The sequence below is a fragment of the Xylocopa sonorina genome, chromosome 9 (genome assembly GCF_050948175.1).
Source record: "Xylocopa sonorina isolate GNS202 chromosome 9, iyXylSono1_principal, whole genome shotgun sequence".
NCBI lineage: Eukaryota > Metazoa > Arthropoda > Insecta > Hymenoptera > Apidae > Xylocopa > Xylocopa sonorina.
The window spans coordinates 6,445,142-6,461,891 of NC_135201.1; the positions used below are offsets into that span (position 1 = coordinate 6,445,142).

At 50.9% G+C, this 16,750-nt stretch overlaps 1 protein-coding gene across 5 annotated transcripts in view; it reads left to right on the forward strand.

Moving 5' to 3' along the window:
- The window catches only part of Ecr (ecdysone receptor), a 38,777-nt gene extending 24,400 nt beyond the window's left edge, over positions 1 to 14,377 (forward strand). The window contains exons 1-5 of one of the 5 annotated variants that reach the window (XM_076901339.1): positions 145 to 1,718; positions 11,829 to 12,223; positions 12,391 to 12,669; positions 12,801 to 13,176; positions 13,892 to 14,377. In XM_076901339.1, the coding sequence (XP_076757454.1) occupies positions 1,403 to 1,718; positions 11,829 to 12,223; positions 12,391 to 12,669; positions 12,801 to 13,176; positions 13,892 to 14,136 (1,611 nt within the window). In that variant the 5' untranslated portion in view covers positions 145 to 1,402 and the 3' untranslated portion in view covers positions 14,137 to 14,377. Of the gene's footprint in view, positions 1 to 144; positions 1,719 to 11,828; positions 12,224 to 12,390; positions 12,670 to 12,800; positions 13,177 to 13,891 lie in introns of those variants that run through there. The other 4 variants (XM_076901340.1, XM_076901335.1, XM_076901336.1 and 1 more) reach the window with 4 other exon arrangements.
- Positions 14,378 to 16,750: the final 2,373 nt, after the last annotated feature.

A 16,750-nucleotide genomic window follows, 5' to 3' on the forward strand; every position in this document is an offset into this window, starting at 1 on the left:
CCCCGATCGTGACGTAACCCGCGAGGTAACGTTGTCGTCGTGTTTTGTTTGTGAAAACCGTGCAGCGGCGGTGCGCACGTTTGTCGGCGTTGCACACGTGCACGCGGAGGGACGATAGGGGCGACGACGCAGTTCTTTTTGGTCTGCTCCGCAGTGACCGCGGCAGATGGAGAAACGGATGATCGTCGTTGAGATGCGTGGAACGGAGCGAGTGTATACGTGTGCGCGTCCCAGCGGCGGAGAGAAAACGAGAAAGTAGAAAGAGAAAAGGACAGCGCGAGAAACTCGGTCGTGCGGCGAAGAAGAGGAAGAACCGAAGGAAAACGAGGGGAAAGAGCGAGCGAGAGAGAGAGAGAGAGAGAGAGAGAGAGAGAAAGAGAGTCAGAGAAATAGTGGCGCGTATCAGCGGGACGGAAAAGTGGAGCGAACAAGAAAGAGACTCGCTCGAACGAACGTACACACGTTCCGCTGGTGACCTCGATATACGTACTCTTCTGGTTATTCGTTACCGTCGATCGTGCGCAGCCTCAGACACGAGAATTTCGCCAGTGAAAATCATGCATTTCTACCACGGCTACTCGGCTGGTTGACGTTCCCGAAGAACGCGGCGTGACTCTGACAGAGAAAGAGAGAGAGAGAGAGACTGGGACCGGCTTGCCCGCCACTGGTCGACTGGTGTACGTCCTCTCTTTCTCTCTCCCTCCCTCCCTCCCACACGCCCGCTGCGTTCCCTTTTGCGCGATCGTGACCCCGTTTCTTCGATGACCGACACTCCGCGGCTGCTTGGCCGCCATTAGAGGAGCCGCGAGCAGGGGAGAGAGAAAGAGAAACGAGAGCAACCGAGGCGAAACGAAGACGATCGTGGTCTCCCGTCACGGTGCTCTTCATGAACGCTCCACGTACACGCTCGTAGGACAGACTCTGGACTGGCTGCGCGCGTATACACGCGAGCGGACGCGCTGTTGCGAAGAGGAAGAGGGGCACGAGGAAAAGCAACGCGGCCAACCGAGGCGGACGATGCGTGAGAGCTCGAGGACCATGGACTCTTGACAGTGAATCGATCCTCGCGCTGCCCTGACCTCGTATCCCTTACCGCAATTTCGGTCGACGAACGAATTATCGAGGTCAACGACTAGCGTGATAGCCTCGTACCCTCATGTAAACACAACGAGAGAGCGAGAGCGAGAGAGAGAGAGAGAGAGAGAGAGAATCTACAACCGAACACGCCGCACGTCGAGCAAAAACCTCTTCGTACGGTACACACGCGCTTCCGTCGCGTGTGTGACGCGACGCACGCACGGTGGCGGAGATTTTTTACCCACCGGAAGTGGCGAGGAAAATTGAGACGGTGGAGCCAAAGGAACAGCAAACGGTGGTACAGAAGGCGGAGCAGGCTGGCGAGATGCTGCAGACGATGCCGCGTGTGCCCGTCGCCGGTGTTAGACGACGATGGGGCAACAGGCACACCGGAAGTCTGCAGGAGTCGAGCCCAGAAGTGTCGAGCAGCGGCGTGCTCTCGCCGCCACCGAACTTTCAACCCTCCACGCCGGAGAGCGCGGTTGTCAAGAACGAGGAGCTTCAGCTGTGGGATCTGGATCTTCACAGGGGGCTGCAGACGAACGGGGATCATTACAGGGCAACCATAACAGCGACCACCACCACCACAGTGCTGCCAACGGTCACAGATCCTGCCTCTCCGTTTTCCACCCCCATCGAAGGTTTGTGTCGGTTCCTTTCACTCCCCCGGGACAATTGTCGCGTTGCATAAGCTGTGACCGCCGTTGATGCTCGTACACCACTGTTTACTACGCGCTAGGATCGTCTCAGATGGCGCCACCGTATCTTTTTTCTTTTTTTTTTTTATAGACACCAAACAATTTTTCTCCAACTTGACCGTACCGTCGATCGATCAATTTCCCTCGCAACCTCGTACCTGATATTTTTCGGGACTTTACTGGTTTCCCGTTAGATTCGTTCGCGAATGTTACGAGCAGGTATCGTTGTACAATTATATGGCATTAAAAGGTCGTGGAGTAAAACCGGACGAATTTAAAAGGGAAGTTTTAATTAGTCAGAAAAAAATGCCGCTCGAAAGCTGCTTTGCCGAACCCACGGGAAAGTTCACTTACTCGTTTTGTATTTTATAAACTGCTAATTAGTTGGATTATCCCGGGAAGCATTATGCGATATCCAGATGCGTCTATGTCAAAGGGAATAGGTTTTTCAGTTCTTTTTTCAACCTTCGTAGATCGAGAAAAGAAGTTTCTTCGAAAAGCTGCGGGAGAACACCTTTTCTCCCGAAATACCAAGCGTTCCTTTTTACCTGTATCCTTTTCGCCGGGAAATTGGGTCGAGGCCGATCGAACAGGACAGAGAACGTGAATCGACAACCTCATAGGACCCCGTACCGACGTTCGTCATCGATTGCGCCATGTTGCACCATACCTAGCGCCCATTGCGCAATGCCACCATTTTCGAACCGTTCTCACCTACCATTTTCGTTGCCCCGTTCGAATCCGTTTTTGTTTTTATGGTCCAGTTGTCGCCGCCGCGTTTTTAGTCCCCGTCGCGATCGTTTTATCTGTTTCTCCTGTTCCGACGTCGACTTCCCGTCGCCGTTCTCACCTTCGACGAATGAACAGGAAAGATATCGATGAATTTAGATTTAAACGAACTCATTATCAATGGATTTCTTCGAAATCTTCGCATACCAACGATGCAATTCGCATAAAGTGCTTACGTTCATTAGCATCCGGTAATTCCGCATCGATACACCTCCCGAGACCATCGATTGGATTGGTATTTCGAAAGAAAAAGGGTTCGAAAACTTGTTCTCTGCCCTCTGACACGTTATTTTTATCGTCGCCTCTCGTTCTCTCCCTCGCGCAGGTTTATTGCATCGTGTGACGTCTATCCGATGTAAGTGTATACGCGCATCAGCTTTAAATAACGTGATGCGTCACGTACATGTCGGTGCCGATGCACGCGGTGAACCATTGTGTTTTCGTTTGCAGCCACGGTACCGATGACCCGGAAACTAGGTCACGGTCCTCCCGCTTTTTCTCCCGCGAATGATTCACAGCCTCGCAGACAGGCCACTCCATTTATCTCGTGACATTTTTTCCTCCTCTCATTATCTACTCGATGCAGCGCGTTGAAAAGTCTCGTAGCGTTCCAAGAATCTAGGCAATCCTTCGGTTCTACCACGACAAAAAGCCTCCAAAGAAGAAGTCGTCGAGAAACTATAATTTTCCATGCGCGTCGAATCTTACGATCAACACAGACGAACACCCATCTGACTTGACTTTAGTCCGGTTATCTCAAAGATTATCGACCGACAGAGCTTATTCAAGGGTCGTCCACGGACCCCGACTTTAATCGACGTTAATCGAGACCAGTGTCCCAGCGAGGGTGGCTGACGCGCACCCCTCCGCCAGAAGCGTTCTGTGAATGCAGTCGAGTGCACGCGGTGGCCGTTTCTCGACGACCCGTAATCGAGATGCCAATAGTCGGAGGAGACCGTGCCGCACGTGGTGCTTTGGTACCTCTCGAAATGGGTCATCGAATTCCAAAGGAACGGCGCTCGTAACGCCACTGCGGGCCCTAGGACGTGCCAGATACGACCGGGGGATCCGTAAATATTCCGTTTGCGGGGGCCGCACAGTTTCGATGATCAGGAACCGTTAGACCACGTATCCGTGTTGAAACTGGCCGGACACGTCCGAAAAGAAACTACACGAAACTCGTTCCTGCCCGCCACGATGGAGAACTCGACGGATTTCTTTTTTAGTTCGGTAGTAGTTCGCGCGTGGCGAGCGGCCATTTTTGCCGCGACTATTCAACCGGCTGCGGAGGAGAGAGGATTCCAGAGATTTGGAACGGGGAATTTTTCTGGCCCCCTCCCCGCCTCCTTTGTCCGTTTCGTTTCGTTAACGAGACGCGATGCGAGTTCGACGTGAGTTTCGAGCCTCGAGGTTGATGTAAATTGAAATTAACCGAGGAACCGATGTAAGGAAGAGCGGGGCCTGTTTCGTAATTCGCAGCCATTACGCGTAATTCTTCGCGAGTAATTACGAAAGTTACCGGGAGCCGTGTCCGTGCGATACGGAATGTGAAAGGACGACGCGCGGCCGCGAAAATTTTTGCGCGTCCCGACGCGGATTTCTGCCCGAGTCTCATTAATTTCCTACCTGCTTGCTCGTCTAATTCGCACGTCTGCGACGCTCGAGGGGAATGAACCGTGCCTGGGTCTCGGGAAGTATCGTTCAGATGTTCGACTAACCGAAATTTATTCGAGAAACTTCAACGAGCATCGTTCGAACTTTTCATTCGAAATTTCAATTCGACTCTTGCAACCACGACACCAACGAAGTCCCTGTAAAAACCGCGACACTGTCCCTGGATCGTTTTTCCGGCTGAAAACTCTTAATAACTGGTGCGCCAGCATCAACGGCAGTTTCGATGATGTTAATTGCACGCAAATTGTACCCTGGAGGATGGATAATTACAGACTCGCACTGCTGGCTAAATTTGCGTCGCCTCTACCGCCGTGTAATCGGTCTAGCCAGCGCGAGGGAGATATGTAGATTTCACTTACGTCCTTAGAATAGCATTAATAAATTGAAGGAGAACGGGTAGAAAAAGAAAGAAAACCACCATGCTCGATTCTCGTACGGTTTCACGTGAGGAAATATTTCTGTATCGAGTAACACCCGGTCCATTTCCTCGCGCGTGGTATCTACGAGAGCGTTTCGTGGCGACGAGAGGGTTACGCGCGAGGGAAAAGGGCCAAAGTAGGTGGTCGAGGCAAGAGGGAAAGAGAAAGAGGCAGGAAGAGGTCAGTGGGTCACTCTCACTCGAGAAAGAGAAGGCTCGATCGCGTGGAAGCACCGCGTCTAGCGAACGATAATCTCGTGATCAGGTTGATCCTTATAAGGCGATAGAGCCTGTTCCGAATCGAGGCCTCCTGGACTAACGCGTTACGTGTCCACGCGTCGATCACGTCGTCTATTCTTCCGGTGCGTCATCGTTCGAAACGACGCCCCGCTTCTAAGCACCGTGCAATTACTACGAGAGGATTTCGTCCGGGTACGATGTAATTTTCCAGAGGCTCTGAACGCCTCGTGCGCGATCCGGTGTACAACCACGGGTGTCCACGATCGGTCGAAGCCCCGCGAGGGATGCATTCCGCGGATAAACGAGCGACTGAATCCGTGGCAACTTTTCCTCGATACGGGAAAACTGCTTAGGATTAACCGTCGACCAACAAAACGACCGACCAGACAGGAGAAGTGGGTCGTCAGTGGTCGTCGAGTGGTGTTCCGTGTGCGTGTGCATGTTGGTGAGCCGTGCATGGAATGGTAACGAGCCACGTACACGGGAAACGATATCAGAACCTGCGGAACAGTAGTGCTCAACTTGGAAACACCGTGTCCTGATAGTCTTTGAGAGTCTCCTCGAGGGAATCGATGGTTTTCGATGAAAATTTTTCGGTTAAGATTGTTGCTATTCGTCTGCAAAAAGAAACGATCGATGTAACGATAGTTCTGATAACGTTTCTTTCAATTCTCAATCGTATTCGCACGAAATATCGCCGTTTAGTCTGGGAGGATTAGTTTGGTGAGGAGATCCGATCGGTTCCGCGTGTCAAGTGGAACGCCGGCAAGCGAGTTGAGGTTAGGAGGAGAAAAGTGACGTTAAAAGTACTTGCAATGAAATGACGGTGAAAATAAGTTGGAATTGGCTGGCCATCAAGCGTAGAGTAATTAGAGTAGCTAGGGTTAAAATACACCGGTCTATATTCAGAACGTGCTCGCTGCATCTCTCGAGTGCCATTCTGCGTCAATTGGATGTGCATATTGTTTCCTTCGACAGACATTGTGTCGAAAAACGCGAGCGCCTTTCAGTGTTTCCTAATTACCGTGCAGAGTATTCCCCGCTTCGAGCACGATCCAACAAGGCACGCGATTTTCGAGCCATTCAAAGACGCTTTTGCCTTCGAACTAACAAACGGCCGTGTCCTGTGCTTCCTCCACGTGTCTAGACATTAGATCTATTTTCAACGCGATTAAAAACGCACTGTATTAGTCATCGAGTCGGAAATATCGACAGATGATTAAAGATCGAAACCTCTGTTGGTCCTCGTTTCATCATTCCCGCGTTATATTACGAGATTGATAGTCTCCGCTCGCTAATATACCGGAAAAACGTCACGTTGCACTGAAATCAAGTAACTAGATCTAGTTACCAACAGAGGTCTCGCTAGTGAGACGCGCGAGAGTGATTAATCGTCGGCTCTTGTCACATTTATTACTTTCACGGCTCGACTGCGTGGTATTACGTGTTTCGGTCTCATTTACTCGACACGAGGACCGGCGTCGTCTTGTTGTGCCGTCCGATTTCGTAAATAGCCTGGCCGATAAAACGTTTGGAGTGGAAATCGGAAAAGTCGCGCGCTTACTGTCAGGTTGGGAAACGCTGACGCGGTGGACGGTATGCACGTTTTCTCTGCGCTGCTACCAAGGTGGTATTCCCTCCGGTAAAAGTACCGTATCCGGTACGTCCGCGTGGCGACTTTCGCGTAACAGCGCGTCCACGATCTGCGACATCGATCTGTAAATCAGAGTTGCTCGCTGTGGGGGCCCCAAACGCTGCTAAAATTAATCGATAACGCGCCTCGAAAGCGAACCGAAAACGAACTCGTTTCACCGTCACGGACAACCGTGTCTTCGGTGCGATCGTAAGAAAAAAGTCACGATGTACGATCGTCAATAACTCGACTTGCCGACTGATGGTAACAAAGGATCTCTGGTACCAAGGACTTAAATTTTATCGCCGTATTATTCATTCGTGGTAGGACCATTTTTTCTCTTAACAATTCATCCCGTTCCTTTTGCGGAGAACGCACACGATATTACGTTATTCGATCTTCTTCGAGCTTTCTGTCTTGGTCGACGCAGACCTGCAGGCATAGTAACCACGCGGGTTCAAGGATAAATTCTATCCCGCGCTGCTGGCCGATGTCACGCTCAGCTGGACCGGTGGTTGCAATGGAAACGCTGGAAATTATCTCGTTCCATTAACTCTCATCGTTCGCAGTCGATGAGTGCTGCTGGGAAAACGATCGTTTTTGTTACCGTCTACAACTCCTCGGAGACGTAGTTTTATCGAACTACGATTAGTAGAGTCTTCGTAACGTTGGTATTTACGGTCTTTAATTACGCGTTACTCCTGACAGACGCGACAGATTGAAGTGCAATAAAACAGGCTAATTATCGATGGAAAACTGAGTATAAAATGTCCAACAACATTTTTCTCTAATGGGTCTCGTGTTCGAGAAAATCAGCCTTGAAAATTCGTAACGCCTACTGCTGAAGGTTGACCAGCCGCATCTTCTAAGTTGGTTTTCTCCCAAACGAAGATGCGTACGAAGAAAATTCATTCTTCACTTTCGATTCGATGTTTGGCGAGGAATCGCGTTGCATAAAAAGATTGCGCAACTAACGATTATTTCGCGTCTTATGCATACCGGAATTACTTTAGATGGCGAAAAGGTGTGCGCAAAAGAGACGAAGTTTCGAAAGCGGAAGAATCGTCATCAAGATAGGCATTTACGAGGAAATCTGGGAAGACGCGGCGGATTAAAGTCCCGCGGTCGAGGAGTTTCAACGTGCCGCGAGTGGCGGGAATACGAAATGAATTTTTCGAGGTCTCCCGAGTTACAGCGGTTGCGTAGGATCGTTCCAACGAAAATAAATTCGTCGTCGGTGATTCATGGATTTCCTGTGCGCCATTCGGCCCTCTTCTGTTGTCCCTGTGGTCTTTTGCCACGATTTTTTTCCGACGCACGACGACGAGCAAACAATGGATCGCGAACAATAGATTCCGATTCGTGGTTATTTCCGAAATTAGGGAGATTTCTAGGAGAAGTCGAGGGAAATCGTGGTCGAACCGAGCCGAGCAACGCGAGAAACGAGAAACGCAGTCGGAGTGGATGTTTTTCCACGCACCTACATCTACGTTTATCCATCGATTGCGAGGATGGTCGCGTGTTGGCCCCTTCTTTTCCTTTTGTTCCCAGATCTTATCAGCTCGCGTACCGTGACCGGATATGACATCCATTAGTTACGTGTGCGTGTGTACACGACGGTGGAGTGTGAACAGAGGTGGGTGCCGCCATTTAAAGGGACTCGAGGGTAGGGCAAGGTCGCGTGTGCTCTCTTTTCTATCGGTTTTGCAGCAGCGTATTACGGGTTAATAACACTAGGAACGAACGATCGTCGTTCCGCGAAACTGGAAGCGCGACAAGGACAAATCGGCTGGCAAAAAAAAAAGAGAGACACGTACGCTCGAAGGCGAAAACGTTGCGGAAACGAGCAAACGGTAATAAAACGAGGGAACGTTGCTCGCAATTTCATAATTCGCGAGGAATTATTAGCCGTAGTAGACACGGCGATGCTGAAATCGCGTTCCCTCGGTGCGCGCGGTGAATTTTAATGTCGAAAAGACACGCAATTCCCGTGAAATGTGACGAGAATGAAAGAGAAGCCGAGGCGGGGAGGGACGCGTTGTTTCGCGTGCTACGGTCGGATTTCGCCGGAGACCTGAATGATAGTCAGCGGCGTTAGAGCGATGTGCCGCTAGTCGTCCATCTTGTCCCAGCGTCGTAGTCACTTCGTCCTCGATCCTCTCGCTCTTCACCGTACACGCGTCGATTAGCGAACGATTATGTTTCCCTCGCTGAACAGTTATCCCGCACGATTTTTCATCTGCGCGAGAAATTTCCCATAAATTAACCACTCTCGAACATGTCACCCTTTTACAATTACCCTTCTCCTCTACGACCATCCTCCTAAAAGAAATACTCTCATCCAAACAGTAACCCCAAACCACCATCACGTTTACCATATTATACTCTCTATCTGCGTCACTGCGAGCGCAATCTAAACGAATAAATAATACTCTTTGTGCCAATGGACCTAAAGCTCGATGTAACCGCCACATACCATAAACCAGAAACCTCCCACCCAGAAACCCTCGAAGGACACCAATTCCAGCAGCTACGCGAACACCGAACGAGGAAGAAACACCGGTCCCAGGACAGCGTCGTTCTCCTTTCCTCCTCGCCGCGGGCGAGGAAGCGCCGACGAGGCTTGCCCGCAAGAGGCAGCGCTCACTGGCCCGTTTTAGCTTTCCTCTGTTGGCAAGAGCGACAGCGCGGATCGGGTGAGACGCTAGCAGGCGAAAGGAGACGAGTTGGTGTAAGGGGAGCGGTTGCGGGGTATGGGAAAGAAGACTGTTGGCGTGCGAGAGGCGAAGACTCGCTGTCTGTTAGGCGAGCCAGCAGGATGGAGAAGGACGCATGCTGAGGAACGCACGCGCGCGCGCGTGTGGAGGAGCTGGTATACCTGCCACGGCTACACAACGAAGCATCCAGCCAGAGTCAAGGCCGCTCACTGCTCCGCCGTGAGAGAGCTACTAACCAGCACGGAAACCTTGCTGCGTAGAGTATAGGATGCGAACGGCCACGTCGAGCCCGCTATACAGGCTACAACAGAGCCCTCCTGCACTTGCCTCGGCTCTATCCTTTGGATCGCCAGGAGAAACTGGCCGCGATCGAGTTTCGACCACGCTTTTCTAATAACCTTCATTTCGGGCCTTTAAGTCTTCGAGTTCACACGAGGGTCGCGCTGGATAGAGATTCCTGGGATATTTCTGCTCCCACATCTGTTTTTAGCCATTAACGATCGAGATTGGTTGGCTATTTCGAATTGGGTTTTCTTAGTCGTGTAGATTTCGAGAGTTCGCTGGTTGCTTCGACGAAGCTTTTTTAGGGTACCACGGATTGGGACGGGGGATCTTCGAGGGCGGTTCGAGGTTAGACGGAAAAATGGATTCACGGGATATTTTCGTTACGACTGGTTCGCGAGGTGACGACGGACGAGACTGGTTTGCGTAGTGACTGATGCTTTGTGTACATTCGACGAGCAGCTAAAAGTCATTGGCTCATATCCCGCGGATGAATTCGAACTATGTTTAGTCAGACTGAGAGATTCCAGACTCTTCCTTAGACCGCGGTGAATCCTCGTTTCGAGCTCTATAAATACACAAGCCTCGTAGAAAAGAAGCCAGTGTCAAGGTCAGCCCGCTAGAAAGATTCCTCGTATACAATGAGTCTTTCAACCTGGAACCCCTTATTATCCGCGAAGAAGAGCGTATCCTTGACCTTGGCTCGTGGATACTTTTTTTTTTCTCTCTCTCTTTTCTTCTTTTCCCTCCGAAACACGAACCGTTGAATTCGTTGGCGGTTGAAGGAACTTTGCTCGAACGTTTCATCTAGCGGGAAAAACTGACCTATCTGCAATTTGTCAGCGAATAAACGTCGAAGAGTATCCCGAGAGCGCGGTGCGCAAGAAACTAGCAAGAATATCTGCAACGAACCAGTATTAAGTGGCAAGGAAACCTGTTTGGGGCACTGAAATAACAAGTCCGCTCGCTCTACATAGAATCGTTATGTGCTACTTGCTAATGTGTACACAAACTGACGGTGGTATCAATTCTTGAGCCAGTCTCAGGGCATGCCTGTGTAATTTATCGACCTTCGGTTTCTCCCCTGCACCGAGGTGTATCTGAACCGGGATCGTTTCTAGGGACTTGTCTCGGCGCTTTTTTAGCCAACTTTTGCCGATTTATTTGCAACCACCCCAGAAACCATACCGCTGCGACGAGTCGATCGTGGCACGGAGTCGGTACAATCGAATTAATGGCGTCCGGTTCGGCTTTGGTCGAGCGACGACCATTCGTCGACGCCTCGATGGGCAACGGGATTGCTCGGTTCCAATATTCGAAAGTCGACGACGAAAACGTAAGAAAGTCGCCGGCGTTCCTCGAAGAAAGCAAAAAGGCGGGCAGAGGGGGAGAGACGAAGGTGTTACGGGCGAAAAGATCGCGGAGTTGAACCGCCTGGACGATGAAGAAGGGATAATAACCGAGTGACCACCTAGCCCGGTCAGTGTCTCAGTGTTCCAGGCGGATGTTTTCATGGTGATCAGTACTTCCGGGTGATCCGAAGAACCCGTCTTCAGGCTTCTCTTCGCGGAATCGTCGAGAAAGAGCGAGAGAGAGAGAGAGAACGAGTACATTTACTCTTCGCAACCAGAGAAAATCGAACCGATATCTCCCTCGTGGATTCATCAAAGTCTTCGATTAATTAAAACACTGCTCTCCTAGTAAAATCGAATCTACGAAATGGCTGGTTTCCGATGTTATTAACGAACCGTTCAATTTTGATCCTGTACCGAGCGAGAACCGCGAATCGTCTCGAGGAATTCGAGCGCGGTCTCGAGGCTCCTCGTGGTACCGCGGGTTCGTTCAGCCACGAGGCGTTCGATTCTGGAGGAAGGCGCGTGCAGAGCGCGCGGCGTACTTTCACCGACCGTGACTTCTACCGCGCGGCGTTCCATTCGACGAGTTTCACAGATAAAGAGGGTAATAGAGGCGATGTCGCCACGTAGGTTACTGGAACCCGCTTCCTCGCGTCCGAGCGAGTCACGGGCGTTACGCGCGTGCACTAGCCGCTGTCCGCGGTGCGCCTCGTAATCACCGGAAACCGCTCTGTCCCCACGTTCTACAGAAATCGACGAGCATTACCATTTCTTGCGAATCCGCCGTAGATTTAAATCGACCGTTCGACGATACCAAAGCGTAGCAACAAGTAGGCTCGCGTACCCAACCTATAAACCAGAATCTTCCGAGCAATTCCTTTGGTGAACGCGTAAGAACGATCGAAAGGACCGACTCTAACTCTGTCTCGATTTTTCTGCTTGCAGGTAGGGACGAGCTGTCGCAGCCTGGCTCTTTGAACGGCTATGGAAGTGGCGGAGGCGGAGGCGGCGGTGGTAGCGACGGCTGCGACGCCAGGAAGAAGAAAGGTCCGACCCCGAGGCAGCAGGAGGAGCTGTGCCTGGTCTGCGGCGACCGTGCCTCCGGTTACCATTACAACGCCCTGACCTGCGAGGGCTGCAAGGGCTTCTTCCGGCGCAGCATCACGAAGAACGCGGTGTATCAGTGTAAATACGGGAACAATTGCGAGATCGACATGTACATGCGGCGCAAGTGCCAGGAGTGCAGGCTGAAAAAGTGTCTGACCGTTGGCATGAGGCCTGAGTGCGTCGTGCCGGAGTACCAGTGTGCCGTCAAGCGCAAGGAGAAGAAGGCGCAAAAGGTAGGCTATCGACGCGAGCCACGGGCGTCGCGGAACGAAGGGATCTGTATTATCGGTTCCGGTAGCGGAGAATATTCGAAAGACGAACGAATTCGAGACGGGACGAGAGAGAGAGAGATTCGTCGCTCGGATATCATCTCGTTTGGCAGTGGTTCGTAATCAGTCAGGAGGGGGACGTTTTGTTCCAGGAGAAGGACAAGCCGAACAGTACAACGATGAACGGTTCGCCGGGCGGCGGGATTCGTGGCGACCAGATGGGTGTAAAAATCGAACCAGCGGAGACGGACTCGTTGTCCACGTCTAGTAGCAGCGGTCTCGTGGCGTCGGTCAGTCCTTACAACTACGTGAAACCGATCAGCCCGGAGCAGGAGGAGCTGATACACAGGCTCGTGTATTTCCAGAACGAATACGAGCAACCCAACGAGGAAGATCTCAAGAGGATTACGGTAAGCGTTTTTAGTAATGGGTTCCAGTAATAGACTCTACCGCTTGGCCTGAATTTGGAAAAATTTCGAGGGGAGCGGGTATACATTATAGAAAAATCTAAACGCGTATGTATGTTCCGTTCTCGTTTCAGAGTCAGCCCACAGAGGGAGAGGATATTAGCGACTACAAGTTCAGGCACATCACCGAGATCACGATCCTGACGGTGCAGTTGATCGTCGAGTTCTCGAAAAGGTTACCTGGCTTCGACGAGCTGATGCGAGAGGATCAGATCGCCCTGCTGAAGGCCTGCTCCAGCGAAGTGATGATGCTTCGAATGGCGAGGAAGTACGACGTGCAGACGGACAGCATAATATTCGCCAACAACCAGCCGTACACCAAGGACAGCTACAACGTCGCCGGGATGGGCGAGACGATCGAGGACCTGCTGCACTTCTGCCGGCACATGTACGCCATGAAAGTGAACAACGCCGAGTACGCGTTGCTAACGGCGATCGTCATATTCTCAGGTACGTGGACCGATTCTAATTTACAGTTAACCGTGCCTAAACGGGACCGTATCATCCATGTTTCATCAGCCACTCTGCGCGGACACGATTACACGTTCCGCGCAGTTATCGACATCACTGGGAGCTGCTAAGAGCCATGCAATTCATTAAGTAGTCCAACCCGTACCCCCCCAAAGGGTCTTTGAGCGGTTTCACACTGGCGGTTTTGTTCGTTGCATAAAGGAAATGGATGTTTGCAATGTCGGACGCAGCGGAACAATCAACCTGTGTGAAACGCACGCACACGCGAAACAATCGCACGTTGGCAATCGTGGGAGGAAGCCATCGCGCGATACGTGGCGGACGATCGCCAGAAACCTACGAATCGTCGACTGCCGGGACCACGATCGGTCTCCACGATGTTTCTATACACGTCGGTCGATCGTAAACGATGTTTCTCGCGCGCAACGACGTGTTGTAGCACCCTGGAAAGCATCACTGTGAAACCACTCTTAACAAAAGACAGCATCAGTCCCCACTTTGATTAACTAGCCCTCGAAGCATCGATTCAGTTTCTCATAGAACGTCAGGTGTCATTTAGAAAGCATAGTTGTATCACCCTCGGGTAACTCACGCGCGCGCGACTAACAAACAAACAAACAAAAAAAAAAACCCCGTCAACACACCAAGGCTGTACCGCCGACACAAAAGGAAAGCTTCGCCTGTTTTCTTGCAGAGAGGCCGAACCTGCTCGAAGGGTGGAAGGTCGAGAAGATCCAGGAGATCTACCTGGAGGCGTTGAAGGCGTACGTGGACAACAGACGCAGGCCCAAGTCCACCACGATATTCGCGAAACTGTTGTCGGTGTTGACCGAGCTGCGGACACTCGGCAACCAGAACAGCGAGATGTGCTTCAGTCTGAAGTTCAAGAACAAAAAGCTGCCAGTTTTCCTCGCCGAGATCTGGGACGTGACACCCTAGTTCCATCGCGGCCGATCCCTGTCGGCAAACAGTGTTGTTTCATCGCGTGTCCGCGCGGCGTCCCGGACGACGAGGCTGTTGGACCGCAGCGTCATCGTTGGACGTGGAACGTGGACGTGGAGAACCTCCTGTACTAGTGCACCACCATGCCACTGCCCGATTAGTAGACCGCCGTTGTCCATCAGCGACGTTGGTCCGTTCAGAATTCGCATCGTACCTTCTCGGACCTCGGCGCAGGCCTCGTGAAGAACGTACACGTGACCGCGTGGCTGGCGCGTCTCTGGCAGTGCTAGTTTTCCGGAGCTGGACGAGGAGAGGGACGCGACGACGTAGTCGGAAGGAATAGAGAGGCAGTGGCGAGGCACCCAGGCTGTGATACGTAGAGACAGTACAGAGACTGTAATAAGGAGCTACCTACGAGTTATGTTATTACTATATCCTCTACCCTGGCTACCCCCGGAATCGATATGTAAATGTATAATGTGTAATGTATAATGGTACCGGCTAATGGCGGGGCGCGTTGTACGATCAAGGAGCGAGTACGAGTCTTAAACCGGAAGAGCTAAGGGACAGAGAGAAAGAGAGGGAGCGAAAGGGAGCGAGTGGAAGATGGTGTGTGCGTGTGTATCGTGTGCGTGTGCAATTTTGCGACTGAGGAGATACTACGATAATCACGATGATAACGACGAGGATGATGGAGGAGGGAGAGATAGATGAATCGCAGCACGTATGGGGTAGAAAGAGGCGGGAGGGCGGATTGGCTGTTGAGCAGCGACCTCGCCCGACCGAGGCACGAATGGGGAGTGCGAGGTAACCAAGAAACAAAAAATGATAACGATGATGAAGAAGATAACAAACGATACGATTATACATAACGATACCATAGAGTCTATATCACAACACATAGCATAATAATATATTGCTAGCATGTACATTGTTTATACGAGGAAAGAGAAGGATAGAGGGAGGTTGACGATGATGATGGCGACGAATGACGGGTGAGGAGAACGGTTTTTCCGCGACGAACTGGTCGAAGACGAGGCTTGGCATTTGCGCGCGTCCGGGGTTTTCTTTTTTCGCGAACGGTGGCAAAAGAGAGAGAGAGGGAGAGGGAGAGAGAGAGAGAAACGCGAGAGAAAGGGGAAAGGGAACGAGAATAAAAGTGTAGTAGCGAATGTAGAACGTTAAGCGAAGTAAAAGTAAGCGAGGCTAGTTGGTAGTAGGTCGTAGTAAGTCAGTGAAGCTAGGCTAGGTGACCGAGTTCAAGTGCAAAGCCTTGTGCCTTCAGCAGCGGACATCGGCTCACCGACAAACGAAACCATGGAATTTAACCGTCCGTTTTAATTTTTTAATAAAAAAAAATAATGATGAAAAATCATGAAAATCAAGTAAAATATTATAAATGTGTGCAAAAGGGCGAGCGAAAGAGCGGGAGAGATTGCGCGGAGTATTAACAGAGGTCGCGTTCAGACGGTGAGAGCGAGAGGACAGGGTGCAAGAGAGAGGGAGTGAATGAACGAATACCGAACTGGAAGATGGAGGGCTGATCTCGCGAGAAACCGACGGGAGCTTCGAAAAATGGGAATCCTTCTATGGACATACACGAGATAAGATCGCGCCATGATCGACAGACGATACGAATCGGAAGGAGAGACGTTAACTAGATCTTCGAGACTTTCTGGGTCATATTCTAGCACGAAAAAAAAAAAGGAAAAAAAGAAGAAAACACTCGAACGCTAAAAAACGAACAGAAAAATGGCGCTGGGAATATTCCAATCAGCAGACACGATGCGATAGCTTCTGCGACCGACTTTCAGCTGGCTCATACACGAACCTGGAGTGACGGACACGCGTACACGCGCGCGGATACAGAGAATTCGATCATAGGAGAATCGGGGAGGCTGGTCGGATGTGAAATACGAAAGATTCACGGGACATACTCGCAGAGACACGGAGACGCGAGAGCCACACTGTAACACTAAGATTCTCAATGTTGTAACACTGTAACTCTATGCTATTAACCGATCGTATGCAGTTGTATTCTGTAGTAAGTTAAATGAGCCATCAAAAGAAAACAAAAACAAAAAAAAAAAACTAAAAAAAATTCGTGTAACGTGCATACAGTGTTCGTTGGGTCTGGAAGGAAGATCAACAGATCGGTCGAACTTAAAAGGCGAAAGACGCGAGCAGTTAGGATGGATCCAACCGGAGTGACGACGAGCAACACGAGATCGAACGACAGTTCCAGAGGAAGACTGCTAGTACTTCGCCTAGAACAGACTAGAAATATCGTATAGTCCACATGCACCGTGTTTCATTAATGTACAGTTGTATCTGTCGCAAGTCGAACGAAACGAGAAGCCCAAGCGGCACGTTACTATACCCCGAGTACCATCATTTTTCTACGGGCACGTCGAGCGGTCGAGAGGGTGTTCCACGTTCGATAGCAAGGAATCGAGAACGTGTGTGGGGTCCTACGACCGAACAATCATCGTTAAACTAGACGTCGACTAGATTAAGACGCACCCTCTCGATGCCCGAGACGTGTCTGTTTTCGACGCAGAGTTCACGAAAACGATCCAAGATCTATAGACTACGAACAAATGCCGCAAGG